At 37.3% G+C, this 18525-nt stretch overlaps 1 protein-coding gene across 6 annotated transcripts; it reads left to right on the top strand.

Annotated features, from left to right (window-relative positions):
- On the top strand, positions 1-17552 carry LOC147546827 (uncharacterized). Of its 6 annotated transcripts, none has more exons than XM_086673476.1 (22): positions 1-326; positions 935-1083; positions 1432-1736; positions 1915-1990; positions 2147-2224; positions 2380-2475; positions 2846-2900; positions 3228-3318; positions 3971-4196; positions 4480-4633; positions 4701-4738; positions 5377-5446; positions 5527-5619; positions 5738-5763; positions 5865-6787; positions 6946-6992; positions 7158-7308; positions 8725-10196; positions 10422-10509; positions 10592-10670; positions 10752-10878; positions 11014-11320. In XM_086673476.1, exons 8-15 carry the CDS (start codon positions 3295-3297, stop codon positions 5894-5896), a joined length of 663 nt encoding a protein of 220 aa, XP_086529602.1. In that variant the 5' UTR covers positions 1-326; positions 935-1083; positions 1432-1736; positions 1915-1990; positions 2147-2224; positions 2380-2475; positions 2846-2900; positions 3228-3294; the 3' UTR covers positions 5897-6787; positions 6946-6992; positions 7158-7308; positions 8725-10196; positions 10422-10509; positions 10592-10670; positions 10752-10878; positions 11014-11320. The 6 variants fall into 6 exon arrangements, with proteins under 6 accessions (XP_086529602.1, XP_086529600.1, XP_086529601.1 ...); XM_086673474.1 differs by having other exon boundaries at positions 5738-6787; positions 8725-9188; positions 10004-10196; XM_086673475.1 differs by having other exon boundaries at positions 5738-6787; positions 7167-7308.
- The last annotated feature ends 973 nt before the right edge of the window (positions 17553-18525 follow it).

Genomic DNA, 18525 nt, shown 5'->3' with positions numbered 1-18525 from the left:
TTTTTTTTTTTTTTTTTCTAGTAGCAATCTCCCGCCAGTCCATTTCCTCCTATCACCGACTGTAATTTCCTTTCGGTTTGAAGAAAGGATTGAAGAACTTTTAACAGTTTGTGTTTTGAATGAATGAATTTCAATCTTAATTCTTCATTCTTAGCTTCATTTCGAGATTCAATACCACTCCACTGTTCTAACCAAGTTATCCATATCCAATTTTGACTGATGAAAAACGAAATTCCTGTTATGATTTGTTGAAGACGATCAGCGAAACCGTTATTTGTATTTTCCGATCCGGTTACAAAGATTTGCGAATTCTTCAGAACGTAGGCGTAAGTCTCTCTCTCTCTCTCTCTCTCTTGCTGCATAAGAATTAGGGTTTTATTTTGAGGTATTTAGAGTTTGTTTATGTTCTTCTGGAATTTTGATCGAACATTCATACTTAATACTTGTGTTCTTTATGTAATAAAACAAACAATTCCTATTCTTTCTGAAGAATTTTCAGTTTCATGCGATCGAAGCATTTAATTTCGAACCTACCTTCTCTTTATTCTTCTTAGTAGCCAAGAACAAAACTCCTCAATCATTGTTTATTACGTATGATTTCTAAACAACACAGATCCAGTAACTCCAGTTAGGTATTTATATAGATTTGGTTAATTAAATTTAATACAATATGTTTTTCTATTCATGGTCCCTTGATTCTAACTGCCCGATGATACACTCAGTCAAGGAAATCAAAAGGAGCATCGATACTTTTCTTTGTCTTAATATTATACACATATTATATATATGTATATCCTCGCAATGTGTATGCTCAGCAGCTCGGCTATGGGCCTATGGCTACTGACTGATTTTACTTATCTTGAAAAGGATTCTAAGACTGAATTTTCTAGTCAAATTTCATTTTTATTATAATAAATGCACATGAATGTGTTAGGCAAAAGCAGTACTTTGAGCAAAAGAAAAGGCAAAAGCATACAACTGAGTTCGATATCGATGCTGATGGCATAAACTCATCTCCCCCCTACTCTGAAAAGCCTAAATCACTGGATATCCTAAGTTTATTGAGCTTGGAGAAAAACGCTGGTGAGATTAATTTTGATTGCATCAATGGTAATACTATCTATTAATATTAATACCCACTGTTCTTTTTGTTTGTTTAGTAACACACTTTCTGTGAATTGTTTGACATACTTGAATGGGGAAGAGCGAGTGTGCACCTACTAGTTTGCTGTGATGGAGGAATATGTAATTTAATCAGGAAACCTATGTAAATTGGTTTCACAAGCTGTGTCGTTAATATTATATATCCTAGGAATAAATATTGTTGAGGAATAACTCATTCTTTTTAAACTCTCGTAATTACTCGGTGTCACTCTTTCTCTGATCTTTACAATGTTCTAATTTCCCTTTTCTGTGTATATGCTGAAAAAGCGGCAGAAGGTTCCACGCTCAAAGTTTCGCCAGCTAACTATCACCTATCTAAGGAGAAAAGTCAGTTTTCCTTTTTTCCAAATTTGTATGAGTTCGTTTAAGAGTTCAGGTTAAGTTTATACTATCTTTCCTATGGCTAAACCATGTTTAGGGATCACATCAGTTTTGGGCTTTTGGTATTCGACTATTTCATAATGTACTTATGTTATTTTTCTTTTCTTTGCCTGTTTTTATATTGATATAAGCAATGGAAGGTCCAGTCCTCAGATTTTCACCTGCAAGCTATCAATTCTCAAAGCAGAATAGTATGTTTTCTATTTTTCTTTTAAAACCATATCTATGCATGATTGTGTGCCACCTTGCATGCTAGGTTTTAGCCTTTCAACTTGTTTCATATTTGTCTTTCATTTGTCTGAGTCTGACGTGTGTGTAATTTCATTTGTATGAGTGTGATGTGACTAATTTCTCTTGTATCTCTGACAGGGACTTAATCATCAGGTGAAACAGATGATAATGTATCCCCTAAGAAGCAAGTGAGAGATGTGTCTGAAAAGACTAGGTACGCGAGCACTACCGATTGACTATATTCGACCTTGAATTTGACAGCACCTTCTCTCGTTGAGCATATGTCTCGTAAATTATGTCGCGTGTTTTTAGTCTTGCAGTTGCATATGTTTTCTTCATATGGAATACTTACATGATGCTTGCCTAACAGGATTTTATCCGGTGATACTGATAAAGTAACAACTTTTCAACATTCTCAAAAGTACTCTCCCCAGAGGCCAGAACAATGGTAATAAGTTAGGTTGCTGAAAGACAGCAATGAAAATCATAAGATCTTATTTTTAACTTGATTCTCTGATGATTTTCCATTGAATATACAAGTCTGACCTTCGGGTCCTATTTGGTGGTTGCTCTAGTTTATTTTTCTCCGTTCTTGCATTTTAGAGTTTTCTTTTCTTGATTTACTCGGCGACGATGAGTCACATGGAAATCCAGAAGAAAGTCAAGTACATGAATCTCATGTTGCTTTTTCTGTTGAAGGTTGGTCTTTTAGTCCATCCAAAAGCCATACATTTGTTGCATTTTATTAATATTGCACAGAAGCACCAACTTGTACGAAGACTTTCGTGCAAAAAGTGGAATATTTCTTCTCCCTCGATTAATTTCCAAGAATCTTTGCAAAATTTCATATTCTCATGTTTGTAAGTGTTAAAAGAGAAGCTAAGACACAGATACAAATAGTGGAGAACGGGAAAACCACAAGCTAGAAAGCTTAAAAGCTTTGTGAACATAGTATCACGGATCAAAATGACTACAGTTTGCAGGCCCAGGCAATTCAGTGTATTTGCCACTTCAGGGTGATTGTCAATATCTTAACCTCTTTGTTTACTTATGCCACCGTGCTTGTCAGGTTTAGGTAAAATGAGGATGCAAACTCCAGTTAGTTCACCAAAGTAACAAAGCAGGTAACCATAGTACAATGTTAAAACCCTGTAAAGCCTTGATGAAGTAGATAGAATTACACTATAACCAGATGTTCCACAATTCTTTATCCTGTGCAAAAGCTATGTCTTGAATGACAACACAAAACCCCTAACACAATAATCTTAAAGATCCCACCGAATCCTGCTATGCCTGGATTACCTTAAATTAATCTTCTAATGGACGAACCACCTATTTTGCAACTGTCCCTTGACCCATAAATGACATGTTAATACCAAAAAGCCATTTTATTTGTTGTCTGCGGAAAATTTCATCTCAAATTTTGATTATTTATGCATATCTTATATTAGAGACTTCTTGAATGGTTGCCCATCACCGAAGGTAGTGAATCGACACCACTTGTCCAATAAATACCCGATGGACGACTTTGACCTCGAACTGGTAAGACTTATATTTAGAACCCTTCTGTCTGTTGGATTCTGCATTTTAAATTGGTACGTAGTTGCTTCTGCATCTTCACTTAGAACGAGTTTCTCTATGCCAGTTTCCTCCTTTTCCCGTGGAATTAGTAACATACTAACATTGACTTCTTAGGTCTGGAAAAGATTTGATATACGAACTAGGCTATGGATTAACTTCTATATTTTCCATGCTATTGTTTTCTTAAACTCTCCCTTTTCAGTTAATAAACTTTTAGAAATCAGTTCTAACTATCATTAAACTTTCATGTAGCTATGCAGTTCCTTTTTCTGACAGTGCCTTAGTGGTGGTCCAACAGGATTGGATACTTTGCAGTACGATGATTCATCAATTCCTGTATCTATGTCAAATAGCACACATAGAGGACGCTTCCTAATATATATGCCTTTATATGTAATGATCATGTTAGAAGCTTATGCCACATTTTCTGTCTTAGGTCACATGTACCTGTAATTGAAATAATACCAATCAATATATTTCCTTCTTCGCGTTTTAAAAATATATATTTTCTTCCAGGTCGTTATCATTTCATACTTTTCTAATATACTTTGTCTAATATTAGCTACGTCAACTGTAATTGATTGAAGAAACTCAAATGATGTATAAAACGCAGAATGCAATATTACATGGTATCCAGAAGCCATTTGGTTGCAGTTATTCAGAGTTACCATTCAACACTAGGGACATGGGGGATACCCCTCGCAATATGAGTAGCAGTGGTCCCACGGGAAATGGTTGCATGTCTCAGGATGGTAGCGATTGTTACACAGGCAACTTTTTCAATAATAAAGGGTCTTTCTACGACAATTTCGAAGATTCTAGTGAAGACCCATGGAATGGTAGAACATTCTTACTTCAATGCAATGAAAGCACTCATCTCAAAGTAGAGAATATATCATATGATACACCTTGAAACATTTAAAAGCAGTCTTATTTATAGGTTTTAATCTGTTTAGATCTAGGGTTGAGATTTTTAGCAACTAAATTCTGTATGACAAGTGATCTAATATGATTGTCGTAATAATTTTATTGTTGTTCTTTTGGTCTGCCGTTATTATAATGTTAATCTTGCTGTTTGACTTATTTGTTTATTCACAAAGGAATTTTTCTTATGTTCACCAGCTAGTTCTATCTTTTCACCTGATATGAGGACCTTGGCTGCATCTATCAATATTCAACCATTTGAAGTGGATTATAGTTCTACTGATTCTTTTAGAAAGAGAACGTCTGACTTGCATGACTTTGCTTTCGAGGATGCCTCTATATGGAATACAAGGTGTGTGTTATAAGTTCTTATGCTTTTGTGAGATCAGTTCCATGACCATACTTCTACATCATTGTAGAAATGCAAAGAGAGCACATGAAGATTTCAACATCTTAGGTAAATGTTCAATATTTGAAAGAAATCAAAATGAATTATGTTTCGTAATTTTGTTCTCTCCAGATACTTTTACATTATACAGAGCCAATAAGTGGGTTATCTGTCAGACAGGGAGCTATTATGGTTTGAAAGCCCCTTGACCATTAACATCTTATCCTATCATTTTAGTGTTCTAATGCGATAAAAACAGATTGGGTTGGATAACGGGTTGAACCCAACCAATTGTGTACTTGTATGGCCTGTCAGGATCAAGATCTACCACTCTAAGAAAGTGGTAGATCCCGTAGAGGCTTAGAAATCCAACGAGACCAACTTTTTCTTGTAAGTGGTCTTGGAGATCGAGCCTCATTCCCAGTTACTAGCAAATGGAGGCCAAAACCATATTTGGAAAACAAAATCCAAGAAGTGACAAGGTAACTTCTATAAAAGCTGCTACGATTTTGCTACTTAGGACGATGGCAGATTATGCATGAGAAGATTACTCGAGGCTAAGTAGATAAAATGCTTCACTTTAGAAAAAGAAGAAAGGACGTGCATTGGAATTGCTAGAACTTGCAATGACAGCTTTTAAGAAAATTAAGAGGACATATTGAAATTGTTAGCACAGGCAATGATTAACTTTTTTGACTGTGAATTAGAGTCGAGTCCTCCACATTTCAAGCACCTGCCTTCAGAAAAGGATAATGACTTCACTTTATATGGAAAAAGGTATCTAACATTTTCTCGTAATAGCACTTGAATAGCAAACACATACATTGAGGGCTGAATCCTTCTTTTTCATCGGGCAGGTATCCTACAGTAGATTGCTGCTCGGATTTTGATTTACCCACTTGGTCGTATTTTGCCACAGAAGACATGAAGGATAACATTAGCATGCTGAGGTAAATTCCGTTTTCAACCCCGAGTGCAGTAAGGCAATCAACATATCATAAGTTTGTCTCTTTCTCTCTCACCAATTGATTCTTGGTTATTTATTTTACTGTTTCCTATTTTGTACAGCGAAGAGTCGTCCTCCTGTGCTGCAGGTTATCCTTATAATAATGAAGAGATGATTTGTGGAACAAGTTTTATTGTTATAGGGCTATTTTATCAAAGAATTGCTGATTCCTTCTTTGGCTCTTGATAGTTTGGGGTCAAAGAGCTAACCATTCAGCATAATAGCAAAGGAAAACATAACACAGAGGTTTGCCAGAGTCAAGGAAACATTTTGGAACAGAGGACTTATTTGGCGAACAAAGAGGGTACATAGATATTCACAGAGTAAAGGGTCTTGATGGGTCAGGAAAGCATACAGGGGTGATGAAGGTCTCGAGGAAAAAACCAGTCAATCAAGTAAAAGAGTTCTGGAATGTGACGAAGGATTTAGGAGAAAGTCCACTTTATATGAGGAAAAATACACTTCAACTGAAAGGGAGTCAGGTCTTGATTCTTTTTCGCAGGACTTTTTTGGAGTCAGATCAAACATCTTCCAAATGGAAGTATGGATCAGACGATATATTAAATGCATATTCAGATACCAAATTTCGAATTAATACACAACCACATGGCAAGAGAACCAAAACTGATGCTTCCCTCAAGCATGTACTCCCTTCGACTTTGAAAATCCTGTATTCGAGCAATCATCCAGCAAAGTGTGTTCCCATATATTCTCAACTATTGAACCTGATCTATCTCAAGGTTCCTTGACCGAACAAAAGTCTCTACATTCACCCCCCTTGTTGATTCTCAGGGAGACATAGCTTTTCCTTCCAGGCAGGGAAACAACAGCAGAGAATCTGAAGGGAAATCAACATTCCGACAAACTGGTTGTGGATATATCCAAGAGCAGGAGAAAGGAATTTCAATCGGAAACAATGGATTGTTTGCGGGCAAAGGAAAAACTGTAGATGATGCAAGTTATAAGGACACACACAGTGAAAGCAAGGGAACAAAAGATGAAAGTCAAGAGCTTATTAAGGAGCAAGAAAGAAGACAATCTGTGGAGCATGTAGAAGAGACATCGTCGGCTATAAAGGAGCTTCCTGGCAAGCTTGAGATCAACGATAAAAAGTAATTATATCACACACACACACACACACACACAGGCACGTGTGTGTGTGTGTGTGTGTGTATAATTACTTCTGTGTTTATCAATGGGTTTTCTTATTTCTTTCTAACAACCTTTCATGAAATACTTACTCTTTCTTTGTATTTTCACTATCTTCCAGATATCAGTTTGATGATGGGTTTCCATTTTCACAAGGTGGGAATACAGGTATTTCAATTATCCATTTTATCTCATAAGTTTGGTTTTGTTATAACGTTTTAAACAAAGAAAAAAGATAAAGATATTGACTTGTTAGAATGTAATCTGGTCCATCAGAATGCTGAAATTTTCATCTTAAAAGAAAAGAAAACTTTTTAAGTAGTTTGTGAGCAGTGATTGCAGGAAAAAGAGACAGTACAAAATCCGAGGAACATGGTGGGATTGCGGGGAAGGATGAATCTTATACTGTAATGCTCGAAAGCTATGTTATTCGGCTTCTGTGTGTTCAGAAAGTACTTAAAGAAGCATCTGAGCAAAAGCAGGGGTGAGAAAGTTGTAGAGAAATTATGTTTAGTAATGTGGTTATCCAACTATTAAAATTCATACTAAAAGAGTTGTACCAAGCATCAAGATGACAATAATCTACCAAACCCCATTCGAGATTCAAGATTAGAACATCTTACTTGGAAAATCTTCGTAATTACCAAAGTCATAAACTCGTTCTGTCTGTCTTTTCCTATCCTTGAATTGGAGCTTGTGAATTTGGTTCTTAGGGACAATGGGACATGCACAAATGAGAGTTGGAACACAAGGCGAGCATGACCAGTAACTAATTCATGGATTTGATTTTTTAGGGACATGTAGCAAATCAAGAGTTGAACTTTAAGAGATGCATTTTTTATTTCTTACGCCCACTCTAACTTTGTGTCACACGTAACCTGACTCGTTACTTTTTTTAGCTAACCCACTTGGTTAAGTCCTTTATCTTCCACCTCTTCTTAATGTGGTTTAAAAGTTCTTTTTGACATAGACTACTAGAGTTGAAGAGATAATACAAATTCATGGGTTGAATAAACTATAGACTACTAGACTACTAGTGTTGGGAGTTTGTGTTGGGAGTTGGGTCCTGGGAAACGTTTTAGTACTTCTCTTAAAGCATCCTGAAGTTATCTCATTCAAAGTTTGGTAGAAAATTTCTTGATTGAAGTTGATCTTAAGGGCCCGTTTGTTACGTGTGAAAATTAAGTGGGAAAACCAATTGTCCTAAGAAAATCGGTTTTCCGCTGTTTGTTTAGACCTACAAAGTGTGAACTCACTTTCTCATGGGCAAACAGGTTAGAAAAACACCAAACAAATTTTACCATCAAGAAGGTGGGAAAACGATTTCTTACTCATTCCTTTTTGTGCAACTGGTAATTTTGGGGTTCCTCAGTATGGAGGTACAATTGTTGGGAAAGTCATTTATCCCAAATTGAATACCAAAGCTTGCAAGGGTTTCAATGAGGTTGATATCTCTTTCAAATCCAAGCCTGTTGGTCTCCCAACTTTTCTTCTTGCCGATAGAGGAGGTTCTTTTCTTAATCTATTGATTGTGATCACATGTTTCTATTTTTGTAATTGTAAGTCAAATTTGAGAAATGCCAGGAAAGAAGAAAAATCATTCAGACTCTAGACAAAAATCATACGTGATTCGCGCTTCAGTGAATCAGAATTATTGGAAAGACAAATCACGGCAAGCCACACATGTCCATAATCTGTCTGCTTTTTCTTGTTATCTATCATTACTCATCAAATTTTCCCACTTGGAAATAGTTCATACTTCCTAACTCTCATTTATATGCGTGTGTGTTTACACATTTATTGATGTGAATATAAGTTCTGTTAATGTGAATTTGATACATTAAAGGCACTACTCTTTTGTTACATGACAACTTCTCCTTTACTTTCAATTTTGGTCCAGTGATATTGTCGGGTGGTTACGTTCAAGAAACGTAGCTTGAACTGATTTTCGACTGTCAAGGATGTCCTGTTGGCAGATTGTTACTTCATGTTGAAGGCATAGAATGCACAGAATGCTGGGGTAGCGGCCGTCCTTGTTGCGGATGACAGGGGATTGAACCTCTGATAACTCCAGTGCGGAGTACCTGCTGAACATTACCATCCCAATCACACTAATTAGCAAAACACTTGAAGATCGCATCAAGAAGGCTCTATCAAACGTGGGCATCGTTAATATTAATTTGGATTGGAGGGAAGCACTTCCCACCTTGACGACTGTGTCGAGTATGAGTTGTGGACAAACAGCAATGATGATTGCGGACCTAAGTGTGACACTCAGATTGACTTTGTCAAAGACTTCAAAGGAGCAGCTCAGATACTTGGCCAAAAGGGTTACACTCAGTTCAGACCACACTACATCACTTGGTACTGCCCGGAAGCAAGGAATGAAACTTCCTTAAATTTCACCGAAATTTCGCGAAACGTTTCCTAAAATGAGATTAGGTGCACGAAATAACACTTACAACTATTTCCTGCATAGTTTCCACCGACATGATCGAAATTTCCACCGAAGTTGTGGGAAATATCGAAATTTCCACCGACATGATGAAAATTTCGACCGACATAGTAGAAGTCTAGCAAAAAAACCGTAGAAACTAATACTAGAAACATATCCATTTCTTCGTCTTTTTCATCTTCATTTCTCTTAGATCTTTCTTGATTTTTATGTTATGTTTTCATGGTTTTTAAATCTATTTGAATGATTTACGCCTTGACTTAACTGCCTAAATTGATTTTATCTTCGTAACACCTCTAATATAACTGTGTAATTGACGATATCTTCTCAAACTAACATAGTTTGTTAATTATTATCAGTAAGAATGTTATCTTTTGGGTGTTATAGCCAAAAAATTATTCAATTTACCCCCGGAAGTAACTGTGTAATTGTTAATACTCCCTCAAACTAATAGAAAATGTTAAACATCATTTTTATGCTTCATTATGATTTAACAATCTTGTTGTACACAATTGCATCATAGTTCTATCATTTCTGTAGATTTGTAAGATTTCCACACTGACCGAAACATTTCTACGAAACGTTTCCACTTTTGGACCGACCGAAATTTCCACCGAAACCGAAATTTCATTCCTTGCCCGGAAGATTAGCTTTTATCTTGATCAGACAGTGAAAAACTTAATGCATCAACTATGGTCGATACTGTGCTCCTGATCCTGAGCAGGATTTCAGCTGGGGGTATGATGGCAAAGATGTCGTTGTTCAGAACTTAAGGCAGGTTTTTTTGTTTAAAGTTGCTAATGAAAGCGGCAAACCATGGTTATGGTGGGACTACGTAACTGACTTTGCAATTAGATGCCCCATGAAAGAGAAAAAGTATACAAAGCAGTGTGAAGATCAAGTTATCAAATCCCTTGGTACGATTAGTCATTATCTCCTCCACAATGTTTATGGTCATTTATGCATTTATGGGTACGAGTTATTTTTGTATGTTTCTTAAGTTATTTGTCCACATGAAATACCTCAAGCTGGATGACCCACTTAATCATCATATCTCTTATACGTGATAATCACATGATTACATGAAAGTCCAAGATCCTTACATCATTACATGACAACGTACATTTTGTTCTAATGGTTAGGCATTGACCTCAAGAAGATAAATCAGTGTATAGGAGATCCTGAAGCCCATATGGAGAATCAGTGCTTAAAGCGGAGCAGGATGCCCAGGTGAAGTTTATCACTTTTGCCATTTTCGTAACAAGTGTTCATCTATTTTTGCTTCTTACCATTTAATGGATCTTACTGCCAGCTTTTAGATTGGAAAAGGTCCTCGAGGAGATGTTAGACTATATTGCCCACTCCCGTAATCAACAACAGACAATATAGAGGTAGCTTAAATCTGTGATTGGTTACTCATGCTCTTTTTGTTATTTTTCTCTCTTCTCAAAATGGATATGATTGTTCATTAGATGGAGAAGCACCTCGTGTAATCTTCTAGTTCCCTGGGTTCAGATAAGTTGGACAGAGGTGCAGTGCTCAAAGCAATATGTGCTGGTTTCCAGGAGACTACTGAGCCATCTGTCTGCTTAAGTGATGGTAATACAGAATTCTTGATCTCTTTCTCACTCCTTAAGCTATTTTGGTAGTGTTCATTTTCGAAGTAGACTGCCAGTCAACGAGCTTCTGTTATTGTGCTCTTACTTACTCATGATTCTTTTCTACCATCTGAAGTTCTGAAGAAGAACCTCATTTCTCGCCATTAGCCTTTCTCTTGTACAATCAAAGAGATAGAACGTGGTGGCATTTTGATTAGAAGTGTCAGCGCTTAATGCTTTTTGACTTCAAGTTCCTGTTCACAAAATCAATATAAGCTTATGTTCGCTTAACTGATTTCCTTATTAGTTAGCCTATAAGTTTTGCATGAGGACTTCATATTACTACGTAAATTAATTGAGGCACGGGAATAGAAACAAATGAGTGTTTGGAGAACAATGGCGGGTGCTGGCAAGATAAGGCTGCTAATGAGACAGCGTGCAGAGTAAGTTTTCTTATCTATACATTTCTTTGCTTGGTGGTCTGGTTGATTCAAACTTATAGAAGTTTAAGTACTTGCTCAAAGCATTATGGGCTTTAAATATAGCAGTTACATATTGTTGACCTGATTAAGGTACGTTTACTTATGCTAGTTTAGAAGATTCTTTTCAGTTTTTAGGTTTTATTTTCGTTCGAAGCTTGCCCGCAAATCTTTTATACTGATTAAAACTGTAATATTCCATATTATATGGGAACAGGTTTAGTTCTTGTTCATTTTTGTGTTCTATGTGAATTGATTATGAACTCATGTTGTACACTCATATTTGATTGATCTTTTTAACTAGACATTATGTTCTTGTCTGATCTGTTATCATGCATGACTTCTCATGTAGGATACGTTTCGAGGTAGAGTATGTTTTTTTTTGAAACTCAGACTGAATATATTGAAGGAAAAAACTATTTACAAAAAAGGGGGGTGGGGGGGGGGGGGGGGAGGCTAAGAATAGAACCTCTCACGACATCCAAGCCTCCCAGTTTACAACAACATCTAGGAAAGTTCCATCTTTATACTTATCTAATTTTTTAATCCAAGCATATAAAGTTCCTTTAATATCTTCAACATCCACATTCGAATTCAGGTTCTTATCCTTGAAGATTTTGTTGTTTCTGTCTGCCCAAATGTTCCACATAATGGCTGCTGGCACCAGCTGCCATACTTCTTTCCTCTTACATTTTTTGCAAAGGCCATCCCATTGAGTGATCATAGTGTTGGCTTTACTCGGATAGCACCAATGGGTAGCTAGAGATATTGAGAAATAGCTCCAGATGCCTGCAGCTATATTGCAATTCAGAAATAAATGATCCAAAATTTCCTCCTCAGCTTTGCATAGGATGCATCTATTTGGCATTTGGAAACCTCTTCCCCTAAGGGCGTCCACAGTTGGGATTTTGCGGAGAAGCATAGCCCAAACAAAGAAACCAACTCTCGGGGGGAGGGCTTTAGCCCAAATCATTCTCGATTCGCAGTTGTCGAGAATGGAATCATCCTGATCAAGCCTCTTGTAGCAATTTGAGACTGAAAAAGGATCTTGCTCCTCCATAGCCCAGATTTTCGAGTCCTCATCCTCCGAAAGCCTGACCCCTTGAATGATGTTCAGGAGCTGGATGTACTGTTGTACCTCCCAGTCGTTGAGGTTCCTTCTAAGCGTGATTTCCCACACATGGAGACTGAATTAGACTTAATGATAGCTGCGCCGTCTGAGAAGAGAAGTATCTCAATATCCTTGGCACCGATGATGTTGCTAACCACTTCCTTAATCTCATGCCAAAAGCTACCATGAGATTCAAACGAAACCACTATGGTTTTAGACCAATCCATAGCGTAAATCTCAGATATAGCCATAATAGGGTTAGAGGAAGAGGGTTTAGAGAGAGATGAAGTAGAACTGGGTGAGTTTCGGTGGTTACCTCTCGGCTGTAGCCTGGTTTTAAAGGCGTAGGGGTTGTCTCTGGGCCATCCATTTGAAGACACACGGCTATCCAGGTCTACTTTATGCTGTTGCGCCGATTGGTTCTCCTTGAGGCCGGCTAGGGGGCTGAACCTATTACTATTGGTCATGACCTCCTTGACCCTTCACCTTCTCCAGGTGAATTCTGGCATAGGGAGTAAGATTAACGCCCTTCCCCAGAAGTTGAGGTATGCTCTGTTTCACTTGATGTTTCACCTCCATCACATGCCTTAGCTCTGCCGCCATAGTTGTCCATCCATTAGCTTTTACTCCCATCGGAATATAGATAGACTTCTTGCTATTGTCTCCTTCTCCCACTTTATGTGCCCATATGTACTCACCCCTTTTGTTCATCATGCTTTCCGACAACCAAAGGCAAGAACCATCCCTAAACCTTGACATCTTTTTGATACTGATGTTTTTTTGTCTACGATCGACATAGCCTCCAGGAAATCTGAGAGGCTAGAGACACCATTCTGGGGTAAGTCTATCACCCATTCCCTGAAGTATCCTAGTTCTGAGATAGGACACCTACCATTCCTTAGTCTAGATAAGAGAAGCCGTTTCTGCTTTATTTTGTTTTCCGGTTCATGGTTGCCTTCAACTAAACTCCGGCAAGACGGTACCCCCTATCGATGCACTCAGTACACCAGACGGCGCTATACCGGAATCGAAGATCCTGTGCTATAGCAGTAGCGGTGGGCTGGTGAACTGCGATCTCAAGGGGAGAGATGCTGTCGGAAAACAGAAGAAGAGCACACCTTTTCCGACACCACCCCACAACAAGGTTAAATCCAAGTCGATGCACTCAGTCTACCAAACTGCGCTATACCAGAAGATTAGTTCTGTGCAATGGTGTTAGCGGTGGAGTGGTACACTGCGATCTCAGAGGAAGATTATGTTGCCGGAAAACTAACGCAGGAGTCAGAGCTTCTCTCTCCTAATAAAACTTCATGACTTTTAAAAGATTCGAGGTAGAGTATGTGAATGCCCTGTTGTGGAAGGAGTAAAGTTTGTTGGTGTTGGATATACCCGATGTGAAGGTTTTTTTTTCAACTTGATCAAAATTTTGGTATTTTGTATGTCATCCTCATGAGCCATAACCTATCTCGAGATGTTGATTAATTGTGGTTTTGGACTATTTCTTCATCTATTATATTAAAACAGCTCAGTCGGTTATCCAGGGGATAAGTCTGACCGTCCATTTTATTTTAGAGATTTTGTTGGGAACACATCCGACGGATGATATAAAATCTTCTTCCTGTAATTCGTATCAAAACAAAAGGGTATTAACGTCAATAGTTAAATCAGTTAAAATCTCTGACCACCCCACGACCACTTTTAGATCTTCTCATCACACGATGGAGGTTCTCAAAAATAAATTATGTAACTTTTCCAAACTACTATTGTACTTTTATACCCTCATTTATGTTAAAAATTATCAGATGTGTTAATTTTTAACCAATTAACTATAAGGTCATTCTCGACTTTTACTTGATACTCTATTGTTATGGGAGAAAATCGTGGGAGTAAGAGATAATAGTGGGGAAGAAAATGAAAACTACCTCTCATATCTCTCGGAATCTTTATTCAATCTTGCCTTATTTACTATGTTAATGTTATTGGCCTACTTGAATAGGTTTCAATGGTTCTTCAACCATCTTCTTCACTACCTATGGCATGCATCTCAAAATAATTATTAATCGATTTTAACTTGGTTTGTAATATGTGTTGGACAGACAAAGAAGAAGGTAGGAGAGGCACTCAAACTGGTGGTTCAAGAAGTTAGAGAACATGTGGAGGTATGTTATTATTTTCTTCATTGTTTAAGTGATGCAGATAACTTAATGTTTTGAATGGTGTTTTGATTAATGTTATTGAAATGTCTAATGCAGATAACTGAATGGTGTTTTGGTAAGTTAATTCAATTCGTAAGTTCTTTTGAAGTTCTTAATGTTAATTCTTCTGCTATTGCTCTCTCCCTGGAAATAAATTTATTTCTGCTTTCTTCTTATAATTTGGTAGGTCCATTTTTGTACAATTTTTATTAATTAACTTTAATTTTTTTTACAGGTATTGCAATTTCAAAGAAAGAAACATCAACACCAATGAACTTTAGATTTATCTTCTTCTCCACTATACTCTCCTTTTCTTCTCAATATTCTTATATGTAAACAATTTAATTTGTTATGTAGTTTTGGTATATCTTTTGCACATAGTTTGCTTTTCGAATTTATCTCTCTCCATATGTATAAAATTATTTTTTACGTGTTTATTTTTTCGATGGAGTCACTAATTTTGATATAGATTACGTTGCATGTATTTTTCAGATTAACACAAACCAAACCAATGTATAATTAACTAGGTTCCCACCGCGCCCTACGGGCGCGGTAGATCCCTTTTGGCTAACGCCGTCGAGATAGAATGTGGTGAGACAATTTATATATCGCGGGCGACTACATCTAAGCGGTGCACGTATATCGGGTCAATGCATATACCAAGATGTCCATATATCATAAAATTCATTTTTAGGACATCTAGGATCACAAAGAGACCTGTAATTTGCATAGAATATGCGAATTAAAGGTCTCTGTATGATGGTATATGGCATGGAAATAAATTTTGTGATGTATGGACATCTTGGTATATGCATTGACCCGATATACGTGCACCGCTTAGATGTAGTCGCCCGCGATAAATAAATTGTCTCACCACATTCTATCTCGACGGCGTTAGCCAAAAGGGATCTACCGCGCCCGTAGGGCGCGGTGGGAACCTAGTTATAGTAAAAGTAGAGATTAAGGGTATAGCTTCATTAGTGCAAAACGACATTAAGCAATTTAAACACGTTGAATACCCTTTCATCTAATCAACTCTTTGTCATGATTCAAAAGCTTCAGGAGCTCTACGGTGTAAAATTAACAATGGAGGCTGCTGGAAGAAAACTCAAGATGGGAAAACTTTCTCAGCGTGCTCAGTAAGTAGTTGAAAATTTTCCAACTATGCCAAATCAGTACCGTTTTATAGGACTTGCAGCTGTTTCTAGGTCATCTTGCTATCTTAACCCCTCCTACTTTCCTTTATTATCTTGAAGTAGTCAAGTAGTTTTTCTACCAGATTTTCTAACTAGTTAAAATATTTATTATTTGAAATTCAGATTTAATAAGTTCGAGTCGTGTTTATCTCTTTATAAGCATAACAAGAATTAAGTTTCTGCAAAAAGAGTTCAGGGCGACCTACAGCTTAAAGTAATTTACTGAAGAGGTAAACCCCTAGTGTACCACATAGTTGACAAGGTAGTGTACTGGCACGACTTAATGGAACAGTCCTTGTGCAGTTGTGCTGGGTAACATAGTTTTGTTTTGAGAAGTGTTAATACTTGAATTTGTAGTTCCCCGTTATTCCCAATACTTGAACAGTTACACTTGTGGTTCTGTATTGCTCACTCATATAACACTATCTCTTACTTTTTGGGCATGTTCCACATTTGGACGAATGCAAGGAAAGCAAGGAAATTGTTGCTTTTGGCCGTTACGTCCTGTTATATTTTTAATTAGAATGAGGAAAAGAGAACTGGAAGTTCTTTGTTATTCTTTTCTGCATTTTTATTCGAACCGTGTTAACAGTTTCTTGTTTAACTAAAATACCTTAATGAAAGCTATATCTTGTGTTATAGTCTGTTTTTCCGTACTCTGTCTATAACTTCTTATTTTCTTGTAAGTTTGAACAACGGTTGGACATTCAAAAAAAGAAACTGTAAATGGAAATTCCTGCTGAAGTTGATCACACTAAGCAAGGATATCACAAAATGGAGAAGATAATGAGGAGACCTCCTTGATTCAAACTTTAATAAGGAGTTCATGGTATTCAGGAAGATGCCAATTGTTTCCCTGCAATGTGGTGTGTCTGAAATCTGACAGAAAGTCACTGTTACTGGGAATGCAGGTAAAAATGGGAGAGAGTCAGCTGGTTGGAACTTTGTGTGGGCAATCATATTGGGACTGGCTCTTACTGGAGTTGGGGGTTATGCCGTTTACAAGTACAGAATCCGGGTACAAAATGCGCTTCTTTTATCTTATTTTCAAATAATATTAGCCTTACTCTTATAGGTCTGCTCTCTTGTTTAAACTGGTTGCATAATTAATGAAGGGGGAGGTATATATATGTGCTGGTGTATATATAAGCGTATAGCAGTTGGTTTTAATATGTTATTTCCTAATGTGAGTGTTTGATGACGATGGGTGCAGAGATACATGGATTCAGAGATAAGGTCGATCATGGCACAGTACATGCCCTTAGACAATCAAGGTGAGGTCCAAAACCACCTCACCCGCAGTGACATCTAAATCTGTTGCTTTATGTGTAGACATAGACCGTCAGACAATCAGAGGAAGAAGAGAGAGAAGTAACAGAAGGCGATGGATGGTGCACATAGTGGGATCTGTTGCCTTAATTTTAATTGCTCAACTGCAAGGAGTCTTCCTTTGCCTCAAGGCCAAGGGTGACATATGTATATGTCTATATATATATATATGTGCTTTTGCTTCTCATTGATACATATATATACCCAAGCATTAGCTGGTTGGTGTGTTAATATCTCAGGATTGTAATTGATAATCCTACATCAGATGTAGGAATACTTGTTTGTTTGAAACCCTTGAGTTATGTCTTGTACCAAAATAATAAGCCTACTATTTGGAGGAAGGGGGTGGATACTCCTCCACACTACTTTTCTAACGCTAGAGAAAAAGAAAAACTAGGCAGAAAATTTATGTGCCTTGTCGTTGTTTAGTGACCAGAATCATCAAAAACACGAATCACGCAATTCACAAAGTTGTTGTCTAGTATTTCTTGTTCTCTAACATTTTAGATTCTGCAATGGTGTTAGGGGAATGTATTGAGGTGAAGGGAATGTATTCACATTTATGGCAGTTTAATTGGTCATAAAAAATGTATAAATGTGTATGATCAGAGAACTATAGTTTTAGTTACCCCAGAGGTCAGGTGGAAACTCCTTAAAATAATGAATCTCCTAAAAAGTGTAGTAACAAATACATATATATATATATATATACCAATATGTTGGGGTTTATGTTTTTAACTGTAGGTTTGGCATTTTCTTGTTGGAGGCTTGCTTGGATGGCTGGCATTCACATGCTTCCTTGAAAGAAGTTTGGAAGAGGAAGAAGTCATTCACATCCTTCCTTCAAGAAAGACAATTACTCCTATCTGCTGCTGCTGCTGCTGCTGCTGCAGGGGCCGAGTGTGTCATATTTCGCACAAACTACTTGTGATTTATTTCATTGAAAAATTCTAATGTTTATCAAATTCTAGTGCCATGAATGCTCGGTCAGGGGCCAGGGGTCTAAGGTAAGACACAGCTAACAGCACCCACATTCTCCCTCCTGTTCCATATCATCATACTCTTCCTCCAGACAAATAGTCGACTGAACTTTGGTGATGATTTGGTTCCCCAAATGCAAACCCTAGCGTGAGCACAACGATATGATTAATTTCCTTAAAAAAGAAAGGCATGCCAGTTTTTTACTCGACTCTTATTACTAGTAGTAATTAACAACCATTGCCACTTCTCCGAACCATTTAATTAAGTAGTCCTAAGAGCATCCCCAACGGATCAGGAGATCACCAAATTCTGGTGATCTCCTGAAAATTCTCCACCCAACGGCACAGCAGATTGCCA

This window comes from Eschscholzia californica, unplaced genomic scaffold, assembly GCF_041429995.1.
Source record: "Eschscholzia californica isolate CP2 unplaced genomic scaffold, dmEscCali1.0.p SCAF_4, whole genome shotgun sequence".
Lineage (NCBI taxonomy): Eukaryota > Viridiplantae > Streptophyta > Magnoliopsida > Ranunculales > Papaveraceae > Eschscholzia > Eschscholzia californica.
The sequence above is the reverse complement of the archived record's forward strand: the minus strand, read 5'-3'. Positions and strand labels throughout refer to the sequence as shown.

Bases quoted from the DNA above. Each gene is read 5' to 3' on its own strand.
- LOC147546827 (XM_086673475.1), top strand. From the start codon at position 3,295: ATGGACGACTTTGACCTCGAACTG. The intron at 3,319-3,970 runs GTAAGACTTATA...TATAAAACGCAG, and splicing joins ACGACTTTGACCTCGAACTG to AATGCAATATTACATGGTAT. The intron at 5,620-5,737 runs GTAAATTCCGTT...TATTTTGTACAG, and splicing joins GATAACATTAGCATGCTGAG to CGAAGAGTCGTCCTCCTGTG.